The sequence below is a fragment of the Phalaenopsis equestris genome, unplaced genomic scaffold, assembly GCF_001263595.1.
Source record: "Phalaenopsis equestris unplaced genomic scaffold, ASM126359v1 Scaffold000002, whole genome shotgun sequence".
Taxonomy (NCBI): domain Eukaryota; kingdom Viridiplantae; phylum Streptophyta; class Magnoliopsida; order Asparagales; family Orchidaceae; genus Phalaenopsis; species Phalaenopsis equestris.
In genome coordinates, this window is record NW_018164444.1 from 75145605 (window position 1) to 75162894 (window position 17290).

The window sequence follows — 17290 nt, forward strand, 5'->3', positions numbered from 1 at the left end:
CAATAGTGTTGGATGGGATGTGAAATATATAGGTTTACAAAAGCAAGTGCTATTAAATGATGATTTTACACTTTATAGCCTTTTAAAACTCCTATTTCAACTATAAAAACTAATTACACACTTATTTTCCTACAGATTAATCATATAAATATATCAATTTCTTTATCATATAGATTTCATCAATTTTGATACGTTGAAAAGCTTTTGTCCATAAACGATGTTGAAATTTCCTAAGCAATCCTGAGATGGCTTTATGTACATGCAGGTCTCTTCTCATCAATCACCTGGAAAACTGAGAAGCTGCAGACCAGCATCTTATTGCAAGATCATTCTCAAATATCTTCTGCTCACAAGCCGGAATACTACCATATTACAATTTCGTCTCGAGTAATAACACTGGCAATGTTCAAATATTCAAATTGGGAAAAAGAACTTACTTGCCTTATTTATAATATTCTGTGTAATCAGCCCACTACGTACAGATAAATTGCTCAGCATACAAGCCATTCACTGCACTAGGGAATTGGTTCTTGTTTCTTCTCTTCGAGACGATCGTAAATCCTTCTGCATCTTGTTTCTTGCTGCTTTTAATTCTTCCCTTCTTAAACTGCACATTGTTTGAAGATTGAGATTGCTGTCCTTTGCTTTCCCTGGGCTTGGTTTTAGCCGGAAATGACTTAGACTCGGCATCAGATGAAGAGATTAGAGTATGCTGAAATGATTTCACAACCAAGTTGAGAAGAATCTGTCGTGCAAGCTCAGTTCTTTGCAAGTTCTTGGTGTCATTTCTCCCATTATTATCTCTGATCGCTTGTTTATCAGGTTTCTCAACTTTGGTTTTCTCTTGTAAGTAAACATCTGAAGTTTCATTCTTTGCAGCACTCGTAAATTCTTGCGGCCTAGACGAAGTCTTTTCTGGATTTTGAGCTTCTTCGCAGAGAACAGCAGTTTTCCCTGTATCTGGGTGCCGATCTTTAGAAGGAACAAACTCAGCAGCATTAGGATTCATTATGCTCTGAGAGGTGCTATTTCTATTCAAAACATTGTTGTTCCAACTTGGATAACCAGCTTTCCTCCTAAAAGAATGGCCAGACCTATAGTAAATAGTGGATCTGGGACCACGAGGGACTCTAAGATCTACAGAATCAGGAGAGGGAAATTCAAAAAATTGACGTGGCACACTCTTTTGGACATTTTTTGCATTATATATGCCACTAACTGCATTTGAGTTATATGGATGAGACATTGAAAGCAGAGAGCATGGATTAAATGGAGGAGCAGAAGCTGACAGCCTGCTTCTGCTTGGCACAGCTTTCTTTGAATCAGAAAATTCCAGGACTTCATCAGAACTTGTAGAAGGTTTCTCATCTAAATCTACTTCCACTACTTCATTTGAGTGGTCCTCTTTCTCACTATAATCACTAGGCGATTCTTCCAAACCCTCCTGGCATGTCCTATTTTCATCCATGATTTTCTCTACAAACTTGTTTTGCTCAAGGGAATCATTGGACCCATCCTTAACCTGAATAGAGTGCCCAGCAGCAGGCTTCAAGACAGTGCCAGGAGGTGACACGGCTACTTCTTTGTATGACGCAAACTTGGAAGCCACCGCAGCGAACCTGCTCGTACCAGAAGCCTTAAGGTGTTCTGTGCTAGCTTCTACATCAGGACTAGCCAGTTGAACCTTATTGGATTCTTCTCCCACTGAACTGGAAGCATTCCACAATTTTCCAACAGAAGAGACATCAGTAGAGCTGGCTCCATTAAAGGACTTAGAATTCGGTAATACGGTTCTCATCTTATAACCAACACTTACAGTAGAATATGACTCCGAGTTGTTTGCAGCTAACTTAGAAAGGCCGGGTCGCCTTGAACCAAATTTCTGTCGCATGTGATTAGATTTTCCTCTGAAGCTGGCTTCTTGCCACCCTTCGTCGGACGACTCTTCTGCTGATACCAGGCAGTTCAATAAGTAAATACAAAAATTGTATGGTATGTATGTAAATAATTTATTATATATACTGCCAAGACAAAAGCCCTCCCCCTCCCCCCTCCCCCTTGATTAGGTTTGCTATTACTCTGCATCCAGAATAGACATAGTAAGAGGAACCAATTACGTGATTAGAATTTGAGAACAGTATAAACCATGGAAGATAATGAAGAATGCAAAAATAATTTGTAAAGGAAACCAACAATGCCATAAAAAAAGAACAAATTGAAAATTTTGTAGACATTATTACACTACCCATGTGAACTTGCACGGTGACGCTTGTTCAAAAAATAAATTTAAGCTACATTGGCATAATGCAGGAAGAATAGACTGGTTATGATGTGGGTTTTGTTAATATGAATCTGGCAGAATGATCAAAGCATGAGTAGATGAATTTAAGGAAATCCAGATTCTCTCTCCTCCAAATAAGAATGTGCACAAACAAATGACAGATAGTGCACAAACAAATGACAGATAGTGCACGTGACAAACATCAATATGCAAGGAAGAAGAACCATTAGCTTCATTATAAGATGTAGACAGAAATTAAGGAAATCGAAAATATAAAAATTACTGGTCTTGGTAAGACATGAAGAACAAACAAAATACACGGGAAGAGAGCTGGAAACCTTGATGCAGAGGAAAAATTACTTGGCTTACAAATTCAAAAGAAGACAAGTCGTAAAAATTTAAAAATGTTTAGGGAGATTTTCAGGCATACCACACAATTTTCATGTATTTATATCTCTAACACCTTAATTTTATACACGGGAAGGGAGCTGGAAGCCTTGATGCGGAGGAAAAATTACTTGGCTTACAAATTCAAAAGAAGATGAGCCGTAAAAATTATAAAATGTTTAGGGAGATTTTCATGTATTTATATCTCTAACACCTTAATTTTTATATAACACTATAATGTCAAAATCCCATCAAAACATAAGTCTGTGCATCAGTTTAAAGAAAAAGATTATTTATGATATTTTTAATGTGATGCTAAAGATTGAGTAATAGATGAATAAATAATAAAGTTCATAAGTAAATATAAAAATTGTATGGTATGTATGTAAATAATTTATTATATATACTGCCAAGACAAAAGCCCTCCCCCTCCCCCCTCCCTCCATTCCTCGCTCCATCATACACTCTTAAGATTATTATGTTCATGATACCCAATTCAAATTCAAATTCATATTATATTTCCAATCTATATATATATTTTTTAAATTCTTTATTTTTCTCCATGAACTTCTAGACAAGCATATAATTTAAGTTCATGTATACAGCACGGCACCAGTTTCAATGCATCAAGTTGGTGATGCTCTCTCAATGCTGTTAATGCTAATGAAGTTGCTCCAAAGAGGCCCTCAGCCTTGCCAAAATATCAAATACTGCAGCCCCAGCTACACAAGAAGACGACTTTTGAGACATCTAGCATAATTTGTGCTTCTTATGGCGGTGATTTGAATACCTTCAAATGGCAATGCCTTTAGAAAGGTAAATTTAATTTTTAAAATAAAGTTTGTAGCTTTACAGTAACAAACAACAGAATAAAATCGCCCTAATCAACACAAATAATCAGTCTCATCCTATCAAATTGATAGCTACTTGAGAATGTTATTAATCGGTGGAAAAAGTCTTGTAAAACTACTCTAGGCAACAATGTAACAGGCATTTGAGTGACATTGATGACTTTTAGAAAACAATACTGAATTTGATCGAATTGGACTATTTTGAGATAAAGCAAAAGTGAAAAGAGTTACCTTGGTATGCCTCTGCTTTCTCTGCATGTCCTTTTCTTTCATGTCCGGATTTGGATTTATGTAGTCGAGGAGATCTGATACACTGATTTGGTAAAAGGTGTCAGTTGCACGGTGTCTTGGTTAAAGCTCAAAGAATTATATCCCAGTCACGATAATAAGAAAGGGCGTTGGCATACAAAGCACACAATTCTTATGTATTTACACATCAAAAGGGCACTGGCATACAAAGCACACAATTCTTATGTATTTACATATCTCACGCCTGTATTTACACATCTCACGCCTAAACTTTCATATTTACACACATAGCAGTCAAGTCTTCAATAGCACCAAAAAAGCACTATTATTACTTTTTAAAAGTTAAATACACATTTTTCATGCATAGGTTAAAGACGCCAAAATGATATGTGTGTAAATATAAAAGTTCAGGCGTGCAATATGTCAATAAAGACGCCAAAATGCTATGTATGTAAATATAAAAGTTCAGGCGTGCAATATGTCAATGCACAAGAATTCTGTGCTATGTATGTATATTTCCCTAAGAAGAAATGTCTAGTATAAAGAATACTAGGTCATGGTTCATACCTTAGATGACCTTTGCTGGCAATTGATGCATCAGGCTTGGGCATGCCTTTACGTGCAGCCTCTTGCTGCTCCAAAGCTTTAGATTCAAAATATTCAAGCCAAGCAGCAGCATCCTGCACAAGGTTTTAGCAATTGGACTTTACGTTGCAAATTAATTTTCTAGATTTCATGAAATAAATAATTGGAAAGCAACCTGAGTGCGCAGATCTTCGGATCCTAGTTTAGCATGAAGAATCTGCAATGTGGTTTGTTCATGCTGCACACTGAGGGAATATGCTTCCATCATTGAAAGGGCTATAGCAATCGCATGATAGCTTGCAGCTGTCTGTAAAATCAAAGTATAACAGAATTAGTAAATAAGAAAATATATGAACTGTACTAGCAGATTACAGTTTGAACTTTTATTTTTCACGGTACATCAAAATAAATATCTTATATATTTGTGTTTGACTTCAAATGTCATCCTGACTCATAAGTTAGTTGCTAATAACTTAGAAGTTTGAAAATTAAATGCACTGTAAGTTCTGTATAACAATGAGTTCATGAGTAGTTTTGACATAAAATCTAGGTATACTAGTTGACTATAGAACAGTTGGAATAAAGCTAATTATAACTGTTCACCAGTCATAAAATAAGTTATCCTTGCTCATAATGTGTAAATATATCAACTAGTTGGAATATTAAGGGAGAGCATTAAGAAAGTTCATAATTTTCTAATACCACACATCAGCATGGAATTAGTTAATGCTCTTCATGAATAATATATTGAAATATTGCAGAATAGCCTATGTAGTTAAGTATCAATGGAGACTATTTTCCATCAAAGATAAAATACATATAGATCAAAAAGAGAGAAGGAAAAACTTGTATGTGATCAGCCCCTAGTAAACGTTGATTGCACTTGAGGGCTTCATGGAGGTATCGTAAAGCAACATTAGCATTCCCCCTTCCCTCTTCCATCATTGCAACATTAATATAGGTTGCGGCAGAATTTGGGTGTGATAGTCCACATGAGAAATGAAGAAGATAGAGTGCTCGATTAGAATACCTGAGAGTAAAGTATGTTCAAACAAAACATGTTTAGTCATAAAAAAATAAAATTTAGGATAAAATTTTAAATGAACTCTCGAAAAGAATAAAGAGAAATGGAGCATATTAACTAATCTATGTAGTACAGCTATAGCAGTTTTAAGTTGATTACAAGTTTTTAAAGACAAGGAATATTGAAACATTTAATCATATAATTGACTAGAGAATTCATAATTGTAGCATTGGAGGATCACTCAATTGTATGAAATCTAGCCCCAATGAAATTTGATTACTTTGATCAGTCTATAAAAATTCATCATTGCATTTAGCTGCACTTAGTATTCATTAAGTCATAAATATAAAAGGAAGGCCAAGAACCAAGTGAGAAATGAATTAGCACGCCTGTCATGCGCATTCTATCATAAGGAGATCACCTTCAGCAGCCTCACCACTATTATTAGAGATAGGCCTTCTGAATTTCTCTACCTCATTTTTTGCATATACAGAGCCAAATTTGATGCCAATTCTATTTTGGTAAATCTACTTTAGCAACTTCAGGAATATTACCATATTACTACCCCCAAAATATAGATTCTACTACAGGTGCTCAAACGATCTTAAATCGTTTTCTACCTTAATCCTCAATAGATTCCCTACAATCTATCTAATTTATGAAAATTCTCAAGTAGTCTTACTAGTTGGCCACTAATGAAATCTCTAACCATCACAAAAATCGTTGTATATTGAATCAATCAATTGTCATGGTAAAAGCAAATTATAATTAAATGTGTTGTGATCACCATGAATAGTGGATGCATGATTGATTCCCAAAAAAGGGCCCTTTATTATAATTTAGGCAAGCTATAAATAATCTATCTTGATTATCATAATTGTCTTGATTTCGGTGATCAAATGGATAAAAGCTTTTGCAAGCCCCTTTATCGTTTAAATTTTAATTAATTGACAAGAATTATGCTCAATTAAAACTTTCCCGGTCTTCTATTATTAATTTGTGCGCATTGCAAGAGCTATATTTCATATTTATAAAAAGAGAATTCGCAATACCCAACTTTGGTCAAATTAGATAAAAATTTCTGACTATTTTAAATTATACCCTAATTTTCCCCCTAAATCTAACCGAGCTAATTTTATAAAATTCTAAATTTTGAATTGATCATATATATATATATATATATATAACTTAAATAAAATTAATCAAATCCTAATTAAAATTCACAAATCCAGCAGCACTGTAGCATATCACTCCGCAAAGCATGCAATGGTGGGATTCGTTTGACTGTTGTGATTAAAGGAGCTAAATGTTTTCTTTTCCTTTTCCGCATTTCCTTTCTCCTCTCTCACTTTATGTTTCACAAGCCAAGAGCATTTCCATATCTCGGGCACTATAGCGGAGCGGGATGGATGACAGACAGATGAGTCGGAAATCACGGTTTGGGGGTTCTGAGAAGAAATTGGTGAGGGAATCCTCATTTTCGTAAATTTAAACATTTATTTTCTCTCCCACAATCAATTTTTGCCATTTCCACTAACTGAAACAAGCCCGCATCCTGGTTACTGTAGCTGGAATTGGGAGGAACTAAAACCTATCTCAAGTAAGGTTAGTAGCGAGAAATCTGTAGGGGAAATGGAGGAAAAGGGTAAAACAAAGTAGGAAGCAGAAGAAGGAAGAAGGAAGAAGGAACAAGGAAGAAGGAACTACTAGAATAGAAGAACTAGAATAGAAACTTAATCAAGGGAAATCCTTTCGAGGTGGGTAATACTAATTGAATTATGTTGGGTTGAATTAAGAGTTTACTTGAGATTTTCTTGAAAATTCTAAGGACATTATGATTCCAGATTGTAGATGGCAAACTCAAAAAAATCTGTCGTAGGGCTACTTCATCAATTCATGTGAAATAAACAAGATTAAAGTAAGATTTATAGACGAAAAGAAAGCGTGTATGTTCAACCGTGGCTCATATTCATGACAGCAGTACATAAAAACATATTTTAATCAGCTGAGATATTTAACGAAAAGGGAATGAGATGCAGTAAACAATAACAACCATAACAAACATACATTTCATTCAATTTTGTGCAATCATACAAATAGCCATAATAATTTCATAATAAATAGTTGTTTTCTTAGAAATGTTACTTGTATTTCATAGATTTTGACTATACTCATTTCATTTCATGTCATTGGGTCGTCATCCAGCCCGTTGGCTAAAAAATAATTTTTGATAAAAGTTGAGCCCCTCCCAATATAGCAGTTATCAAAACCCCCCCTAATATCAATAGTTTCATCACAACTTAAATATCAGGAGTCAGGATCTCATCATTCACTGACATCCATACCTATAGGTCATTCATGTAATAGTCAACATATCACAACATTGGTGATATTTCTTTAAACATAATTTTTGTAATAATCCTTCATCATATAAAAATCATGTATTATATGCATACACAACAGTATACAAATACATGCAAGCAATGGTTTAATAAATATGCTCACCAGATCAATAAAAATAGTAAAAAAATAAATATCATTAGTGTCAACTCAAGTTTGTATTCATGAAACATGTGCGGACATTCAACATCTGAATAAATTTCTAACTAAAGTCGCATATTAATAAATTACATACTAATACTACAGAAAGATATTCTTCTTAATTTTGCACATGATTATTTAACCTGAAGCGACAGAGTAGCCCCACAATGAATCTTCTCGAGCTCACCACCTAGAGTAAATCACTTGGAATCATAATCCATTTAGATATTTCATGAAATTCTTAACTAAGATCTTAATTTAACCCAACATAATTCAATTACTATTACCCACCCTAATAGGATTTCCCTAGATTAAGTTTCTATTCCTGATTCTTCTATTCCATCCATTCTTCCTTCTTCCTTCTTCCTTCCTTTTCTTTCTTCTTTGTTTTTCCCTTCTTCCTAATTCTGCATCACCCGATGCTCACCTCCCAATTCTTGTTTTTAGCATAGCATCTAGGGGTGTGAATTTGGGTCGATGGGTCGGGTTCAGGTCCAGCCTGAAAAAGATCCGACCCAAATCGGATCAACTAGAACCCGACTCCAATAATAAACGGGTCGTATTATCTGACCTGAACCCGATTCAAAAAATATTTGGGTCAATCCAAAACCGGATTTTTCAAGTTGAGCTCGACTCGTGTTGGCTTGTCATGTCAATTTTGACACCTAGGGATGTTAATTTGGGTCGGCGGGTAAGTCCGACCTGAAAATAACCTGATCTGAATCTGGTCAACCCGAATCCGACCCGAATAATAAACGGGTTAAATTCTCGGACCCGAACTTGACTTGAAAAATATTTGGATCAACCCGAACCGAGTTTTTTGAGTCGATTTCAAGTCGTGTTAGCGTGTCAAGTCAATTTTTGACACCCCTAATAGCATCCCACTATTGGATTGTAACACCATCCACGAACAATGATGCATATCACCCATCCATGAATAGCACATTATGATGTAAATTGCTCGCACCTACTATCATGGCATTGCTTGCATGACGATCCACTGCATACAAGCCATCTACACTCATTGCAAACCACTATCACTAAGGCTCGTATTTAACAGGAGACTTTCTCACTAGCTCAAGGTGATAACAACAAATTCTCGAAATTTCATTCATCCGATTATGCTTAGTTGATAATTAAATAATCTCAATATTTTACTGCCTCCACAATCATGTTTCCTAATATTGCCATAGCAACATGAAATGTTTTGCATTCTACTCAAGCGCGTCTGCACAAGTATATCCAAGGTCTATACTTTGTACTCCATTCTATTTTTTCAACAATATGAGGATTTAACCATCTAAGATTATAATAACACCTAAGAGGGATAAGTGGGATAAACTACTCACCGCATACATTTACCACTAAGGTTTAGCAACAACAAAATGAAGTTCTATTAGTTGCTAATTTTATCTCAAGCCTTCATCCATCTCTTTAACATACATAATCTAAGTTGATGACTTCTATGTTTCTTAATCTTACAACCACTCTTTATGTTCTTCGAGCCAATGAGTTATTATCTCTTTCTCCACCTCTTTTGTAGAATAACTTTGCAAATTCTCCCATGGTTCAGCTATAACTGCATCTTCAAGTATGTCCTAAATAAAATATTCCATTGTCAACTCCTATATATCAAGAAAATTGTAAACTTCTCTTTCCTTTCTGCACGCCATCTTTTTTTCCCATGATTATGGCAAATGTGGTAACATTTACCCATCTTTGGACAAGAAATTGTGATTTCTTTGAAACGTCTACGACTCTTTCATGCTTAATGTCCCATTATTTCCTGCATAATTATCATGTATTCACCATCTTAATAAGTCACATAATTGTTGAGTAACTTTTTATCCTTCTAGTCATGTTTTTAAGGATCTCAACTCAAGGAAGGTGATCAAGTGATATATAAGCTAAAAAGACCTACTACGGAATGGCAGATGTTCCTTTCATACTTATTCCACAATTACCCCATTTCATTGGCATTGTTAGCTAGGTCATCGTCATCCCAATAAAAGTTGATGACCATTCTTTCATTGGCATTGTTAGCTTGGTCATCGTCATCCCAATAAAAGTTGATGACCATTCTATATTTCTTAATCTTACAACTGCTCTTTATTATGTTCTTCAACTCAACTAGCTATCATCTTTTTCTCCACCTCTTTTTTAGAATAACCTTGCAAATTCTCCTCTGGTTCAACAACAATTACGGGCCCGTTTGAAGCAGCTTATAAGTGCGGCAGCATTTTCAAAGCGTTGTCTCGATGTTTGATTCGCGCGGTTAGAATGTGTTTTTAAATACTGTGTTTTATCTAATGCATTAAACGCCGACCGCGGTATTACCCCTGCGTTCCGCATTTTATCTAAAGTCTATTACCTCCCTGCTCTCGCTACCCGATCGTCGCCCTAGAAGATCCTCTGTCGAGCGCACCTCCTCCGTCGCTTCCCGCCGAGAAGTTGCTCTTCTCTGGTAAAATTTCTTCTCCCACATGCTCTCCTGCCTCCTCTCCTCCCTCCTCTACCTCATTTGGCCGAAAACGTGCTCTAATATCGCGGTGAAGAAAAGGCCCTAGTTTATGAGCATGTAGGATTTGGTTGGGTCTTTCTATTTTTTGTGGTGGGGTGTGCAACTCGAGCATAATGCATCAAGTACAAGAACTTATTTTCCTCCCGACAAGTATTAATTGTTTGCTTCAAGTTAAGATGATTTATTTAAAGATATCTGTAGGATATTTTCTTCGATAGATTTTATGGCTATTTTTTCTTACCAGAGATTTTGATAGACTGCATGAATCTGTTAAATTTGTATAACAAAGTGATTAGAGTGAGGTTGTATGAATCTCCACTGACTTATAGCTTTTTTGAAACTGTTAAATCAGGCTTGAGGTGCTTATTTGAAATCATTAATAGGTTAACTACAATATCTAGAATTGTCTTTTTGGGGTCATTAATCCTTAGAGGATGGTGCATATAATCTTCCTTATTTAAGTTAGCATTCAAAAATGCATTTTTATAATCCGGTTTGTGAATCGGTCAATCAAGGTTGGCTGCCATTGTGAGAAGTATCCAAACGATTTTAAGGATTACACGGGAGCAAAGATTTCATTATAGTTGACCTTGTAAGCTTTGGTAAGCTAGCCTTGTTTTATGTCTCTTGATGGATCTAGTAAATCAGCATTTCATTAGTGAAGAATCATTTGTATCCAATTGGGGATGGAGACCTCTGTTTCTTCACCTCATCTTCAATTGCTTCTCTCTATATTGAATTATTAGTCTCTTCTACCATCTTTAAACTTCAATTTGCATAAGCTTGGCAAGTGTTTTTGCAAGGAGGATAGATGATAAATAGCTGTACTTTAAAATGATTTATTTACTTTCTTCCAAATAAACACAATATAAATTAGTGTATTTATACTGCATTGACTCAAATAACCATAAAGCATATGTAATATATTATATTTAGCTTGAACATCATTTTATTTTGAGTGAACCAACGGCCCCATGAAGTTCTCTTGATGTTGGGGATAATGAATTATCATATCAGATTTTGACACTTGGGTATAAAGCATATGTAATATATTATATTTAGCTTTAACATCATTTTATTTTGAGTGAACCAACGACCCCATGAAGTTCTCTTGATGTTGGAGATAATGAATTATCATATCAGATTTTGACACTTGGGGTGTCAGAACCAAGCAACGTTCGTCGTGACATGCCTTTACATTTTAAAATGAATATTGTCATTTTAATCCTAGTAATTATAATATATTATTTCTTCTTTTTTTTTAATTTCATGATACTCACTATTATGTGAGGGCTATATCTTTTTTGTACTGTAATGACGTGGTTTAATTGGTTATAAAATATCTAATGAGTAGACATTATAGTTTTGTTGAGAATGTCGCAACTTTTGTTTGACAGATTGTTCATTTACCTAAAAAAATCTACAAATCAACTCTTTTCAAAATACACAAACCAAACAAATAAATAGTTTATCCAAAACAAGGGGGAAATAATCATTTATCCAGAGTCAGCTATTTTTCAGACGCAGAAACCAAACAATCAGACAGGTTATCCGGATCAGCAGCTTATCAGGATAAACAACTTATCTGGATAATCTGGATAAGTTGCAGCTGCCTCAAACAGACCCTACTTATTCAAGTATGTCCAAGATCAAATACACCAATAACAATTCCTATATAACAAGAAAATTGTGAACTTCTCTTTCCTTTATGCACACACCTCTCTTTTTCCCGTGATTATGGTTAATGTGGTACCCTAGATTATGGTTAATGTGGTACCCTTTACCAATCTTAGGATAAGACAATGGGATTTCTTTGAAACCTCTACCTTTCTTTGATGCTCAATGTCACATTATTTCCTATATACTTATTATATATCAACATCTTCCTAAGTCACATAACTTTTAAGTAATTTTTTATCCTTCAAGTCATGTTTTTAAGAACCTCAACTCAAGGAAGGTGATTAAGAGATATACATAAGCTAAAAAGACCTACTACTTGATGGCAGATGTTCCTTTCACACTTATTCCACGATTACCACATTTCACTGGAATTGTCAGCTAGATCCTCCTCCCAATAAACATTGGGATTTCGTCCTTGTTTCTCCATATATGCTCAAATTTGACCACATGCAAGTGAGTTTGTTAAATATCAGTCTAACATTTAGGATCCAAGCTCTACCCTTACACATCTCAACTTTTATAATCTTGCAACCATTTTTTAGGATTTTTTTATGAATTACTTAAGTTTATTTACACAAATGTTGTTTAGAGGTCTTTCAAAAATGTCAAATTTTTAAATTTTTAATCGGGGAATAAAAATTCAATTGTAATCCTTATTCAAAACCTTTTGTACGAATAATGCGTTCGAATTCATACAATATTAGTTTTGTAAATTCTGCTCTATCAATGGTATTATACATCAAACTCCATGCCCCTACACCTCTCAATGAAATGGTGTCACTAATCACAAATCACCACCTGCATGTTGCCATAACATTGCTATTTCACATGAATGCAGCTCATCATTTCTAGAGGGATGCAATCTTAACCTCCTGTTATTTCATTAATAAAATATCTTCTCCATTTCTATGCCACATTTTACCCTTCTCCATTCTTAATCCCAACAAATTCTATTTCCCCTTACATTGTCGATCTTTTGGTGTACATTCTAGATCCATGCATTTTTATTTCAAGGAAAACTCCCCCTATGTTATTCGGTGTACCTTCCTTAGGTGCTCTCACCCCCAATATCGCTATAAGTGCTAAAATCCCCTATTATGATGAGCGATCTAACCTTAAAGGCTATATGGCACCAATTCATCTTCCTCCAAAAGTTCTTCTCATACCTCCACACCTCCACATGACTGCTCTCCATGCCTTTACTTCCTCCCAAGACAACATCCATAACAATATTGTTAGATTCAACGAAGCATTCAACAAACTATTAAACCATCTGATCTACATTTAATTGTTACTCTCAGGAGAGATAAAAGGAAATGCACTGGTCATCCTAAGCACTTATATGTTTCATTTGATCAATTATCCACTTTATTTCATGCCTTTGCATCGTATCTATTCCCATTATATATTAAAATTTGTTGCAGCGTCCTTTATGGAAATACACCATGTATTGTAGAAATGAATGTTTTTTACAAACTTTATACCTAACATTTAGTTGTTCACTCTCCTGCGGTCAAATTAAATGCTTTTTTTATGAGTGTTGATTATTTAATTTCATTACAATGGACTGATAAAAAACTACAAAGCATGATTAGTTGCTAAAGGATTCACCCAAATCCATTGAAGATACTATTTAGCACTTTCTCCTCCATTAAATGATTAAATTCTTATCAAAATTTATTTATTGATAGCCATAAAGCTGACCCTAAATAGTTAAGGATAAACCTGATGATAATAATGATGATGATAATGATATGGTGCAGCTTCAACATAAGGCGCAACTAATTTGTTAATCTATTTATGGTAGGTATTATAGGCATTGACTTTCCCAGATTTCACATTTTGCCACTTGATTTTCAAAAGAAAAACAAAAGTAATTATCTTCAACATATTAGGATTTAAGCAAAACAGAGTTAACACCTCAAAAGAAATAAAATGAATATTCATAAATAAATGGGAAAAGTTTGATGATGATGATGATGATGGTAATGAAAATTGTAGCCTCCACTCAATTATTTGCCCATAACTTGACGACTCCTATTAATTATGTGATGTTTATTTTGACTTTCCCGGTATTTACATTTTGCCACTCGATTTTTAAAAGAAACACAAAAGTTAACCTTACACATATTAGGATTTAAGCAAAAAAGAGTTAACACCTTAAAAGAAATAAAATGAATATTCAAAAATAAATGGGAAAAGTTTGACGATGATGATGGTAATGAAAATTGTGGCCTCCACTCAATTATTTGCCCATAACTTGATGACTCGTGCTAATTATGTGATGTTTATTTTCCCGCCTATTATATTTTCATGTTTCTTGTTTCTCTTTTTTGTCCATTACTTGCTAATTCTTACTAGATATTGACTAAAAAATGATGCGGGAGCGCCATATATGGTGCTGAGGAACCCAGATCTGCGTGGGGCATGATGACCTCTGAGGAACCCTTCGTTGATCTATTTCTTTTTTTCTTTTCCCTCCATATTAGTTATTGATGTTGCAATTTAGATTATGGTTAAATCTGTTACAACTGGAAATTTGATTGCAATATATAAATTAAACTACCCGTCAATGTTATGTATAGGGATCTCATTTTATCTGAACTAACCGGCCATTGCATTAAAGAAAGTAATTTTTTATCAATTAGCTGTCATTAATCTCTGAATCCTAACATTTTTTTTTGGGTGTGATCGATATCATTACATTACATTGATTGCATTAAAAGCCCTATGCTAGTAAATGACCAAAGTCATATAGTACATCATCAATATATGCTAGATAGAAGGTGATCGGTTGGCATATGTACTGGAAGTCTTTGAACAATGGCAGTTTTAGGTTTTGCGCTTAGTAGAATTAATTGTTCCCATTTGATATTAAGAGGATACAAATTATTAGCCTAAAAATTCTTAAGCAGCCTATGGAGTTCTGTCTGATGGATTCCTCCCATTCCAGAACTCCGCGGAAAATTGGAAATAAGGCTCCATCAATGAGGCAAAAAGACTGAGAAAATTAAGAGATAAAAAACTAAAATTTGTTAAATATCTAAAATGAACAGAAGGCATTGAGACAAACGAGGAATATGTAGGATTTTTTAGGAACACATTTTTGAATAAAATAGTTTAAAAGTAAATAATTGCAAATATTTTGTCATTTTAATCTTACTTCAAAGCCAATTCAATGTGCTGCAGACGGTAGTAAAACACAGAAAGATCCCCATAACTTTTCATGGTGTCTGGATGGTCAAGGCCAATTTCCCGTTCATTAATATCCAGCGCTCTCTGTTGATAAATGGCTGCCTAGAAGAGTACATTGAAAAGTGGAAAAAGAAAGGCAAATTCAGAATGAAGAAATGACTCAGAGAAGGTGAAGAACATGCTCAATGAAGAAATGTATCAGAAGCAGTATGCTGAAAGCTACAAAGATGAACTAAAATTAGAGCAGCAAAATTATATTGATCAAAGCGTTGGGTAATTAAGCTGTCAATGATTAAGTTCTATTTGCCAGTTTTGAGATGTTAAAATGGAAGCATGTTAAAGAGAACAAGTAAGAAATAATCATACGAGAGAGAAAGTCGGTGCACACCTACAATAGTAGAAAATTGACTGGCTTAGCATTTCGATAGATAGTAAAGATGCAGCATATGATAGGCTAGATAAAATTCATGTGGAAAGATTAAAAAAAAAATTCAGATAGAAACAGGGTGAAGAATTAATGCATAAATATTTATGCAAGATAGAATTTACCCTAATGTATCCTTCAACAGGAAAAAATGGCAAAAGAAAATTCATAAAGTCAAACCAAAAAAGTTGGGATAAAGCTAATAAGCATGATGATGATGAATTAATTGAGATATAATGAATTCCCAAAATCTACTCATTTTCAACTAAAGCCTTGTTGAACTTTTAGCAAAAGCATCTACTTAAATATGGCATAGGACAGGTTAGAGAAATGATAAGTTGGTAAATAATACATTAAGTGATGCTTATGTTAAAATATTGACAATTGCAGCCCAAAATCTACTCAAATCCAATCACCTGACTAAAATCTCCAGTATGGTATAAGACAACCGCAAGAAGACTGTAAGCATTGGCAGTCATTCGATGGTAGGGACCACACACAGCTATCGTTTTTGACAGTGCCTTCACATTCAAAATGGGTGAAATACGAGTCATTAGGAGTTATTTCTCGTTTCTTGTTCTTATAATGCTAGAGATATTGACATGGCAGGAAGTAGGCATCACCTTTGTGCCATAGTTAACAGCATCCTCAAACTTTCCCTTATCCAGTGCTGTCTTGGATGACTCCAATAAATTCCTACCATCTATGGATAAGCACACGACATGCTGAAGAAATAAAAAATTTCAGAGTGATTTCATTAGAACTTATAGCATACAAAAATAATCCAGAAATAAAGATGTCCTGCTGCATACTTTATATACAGGAACTATGCTGATAATATCAAATTTATCGAAAGGGTTTGGACTGTCCATATCATAATCCCTAGCAAACAGCTCCAGCCCCACCTGAAGTTTTATGCACATAGGTAAGAATTTCTCCCACTACTGTTTCCAAGCAAGAGTGCCAATCTAAATTATGCTTCAAGAGCATACCTTTTGACAAAGCCCTCTGAGAATAACAAACTTTCTCAGAAACTGAAACTCATTTCGTAACCTCCAAGAATACCTTTTAAATATAAAAGCTTTCAGCCACTTAATCTTGTCCAGGTCTCCATCATCCCCTCCAGAAGATCCTAGCAAGACATTCAGTGCTGTAGCAACAGCGCAAGGAATATCTGAAAAGCTCTTAACAGCAGCAATCACGGCTCTTATAAAGTGCTTGAAGGATCGAGTAACCATCTCATGAATACAGAGAGACTGTATATGTGGGAGCTTCTCTGCAAGCTCAGCCTAGATATTTTAAATAGGGGAAGAGCACAAATGGTGATTCTTTTGATAAAAAAATAGATAAACAACAAGATAAAGAACAGGAAAACAAATTATTACAAACTTACAACACGACCCAAGGAGCGCATTTTAAGCCCACGTGTATGCATGAAGTCAGTAAGGGTTCTACCATCAACTGGAGATAGCTCAAGTGATGCCAAATCTGCCACCTATGAAGGTCATGAAATTTCAATAATATTGAACATTGGGCAAGAAGAAACTCATGA

At 34.8% G+C, this 17290-nt stretch overlaps 1 protein-coding gene across 1 annotated transcript in view; it reads right to left on the minus strand.

Moving 5' to 3' along the window:
* LOC110020137 (protein TSS-like) overlaps positions 1-17290 on the minus strand; it is a 34245-nt gene continuing 16955 nt past the window's right edge. The window contains exons 13-24 of the mRNA XM_020718134.1: positions 17132-17233; positions 16731-17027; positions 16551-16643; positions 16362-16463; positions 16155-16259; positions 15283-15416; positions 5200-5383; positions 4529-4660; positions 4336-4448; positions 3751-3832; positions 2023-2079; positions 1-1972 (exon numbers count right to left, since the gene is read on the minus strand). Of these exons, the coding sequence (XP_020573793.1) occupies positions 473-1972; positions 2023-2079; positions 3751-3832; positions 4336-4448; positions 4529-4660; positions 5200-5383; positions 15283-15416; positions 16155-16259; positions 16362-16463; positions 16551-16643; positions 16731-17027; positions 17132-17233 (2901 nt within the window). The 3' untranslated portion in view covers positions 1-472. The remainder of the gene's footprint in view (positions 1973-2022; positions 2080-3750; positions 3833-4335; positions 4449-4528; positions 4661-5199; positions 5384-15282; positions 15417-16154; positions 16260-16361; positions 16464-16550; positions 16644-16730; positions 17028-17131; positions 17234-17290) is intronic.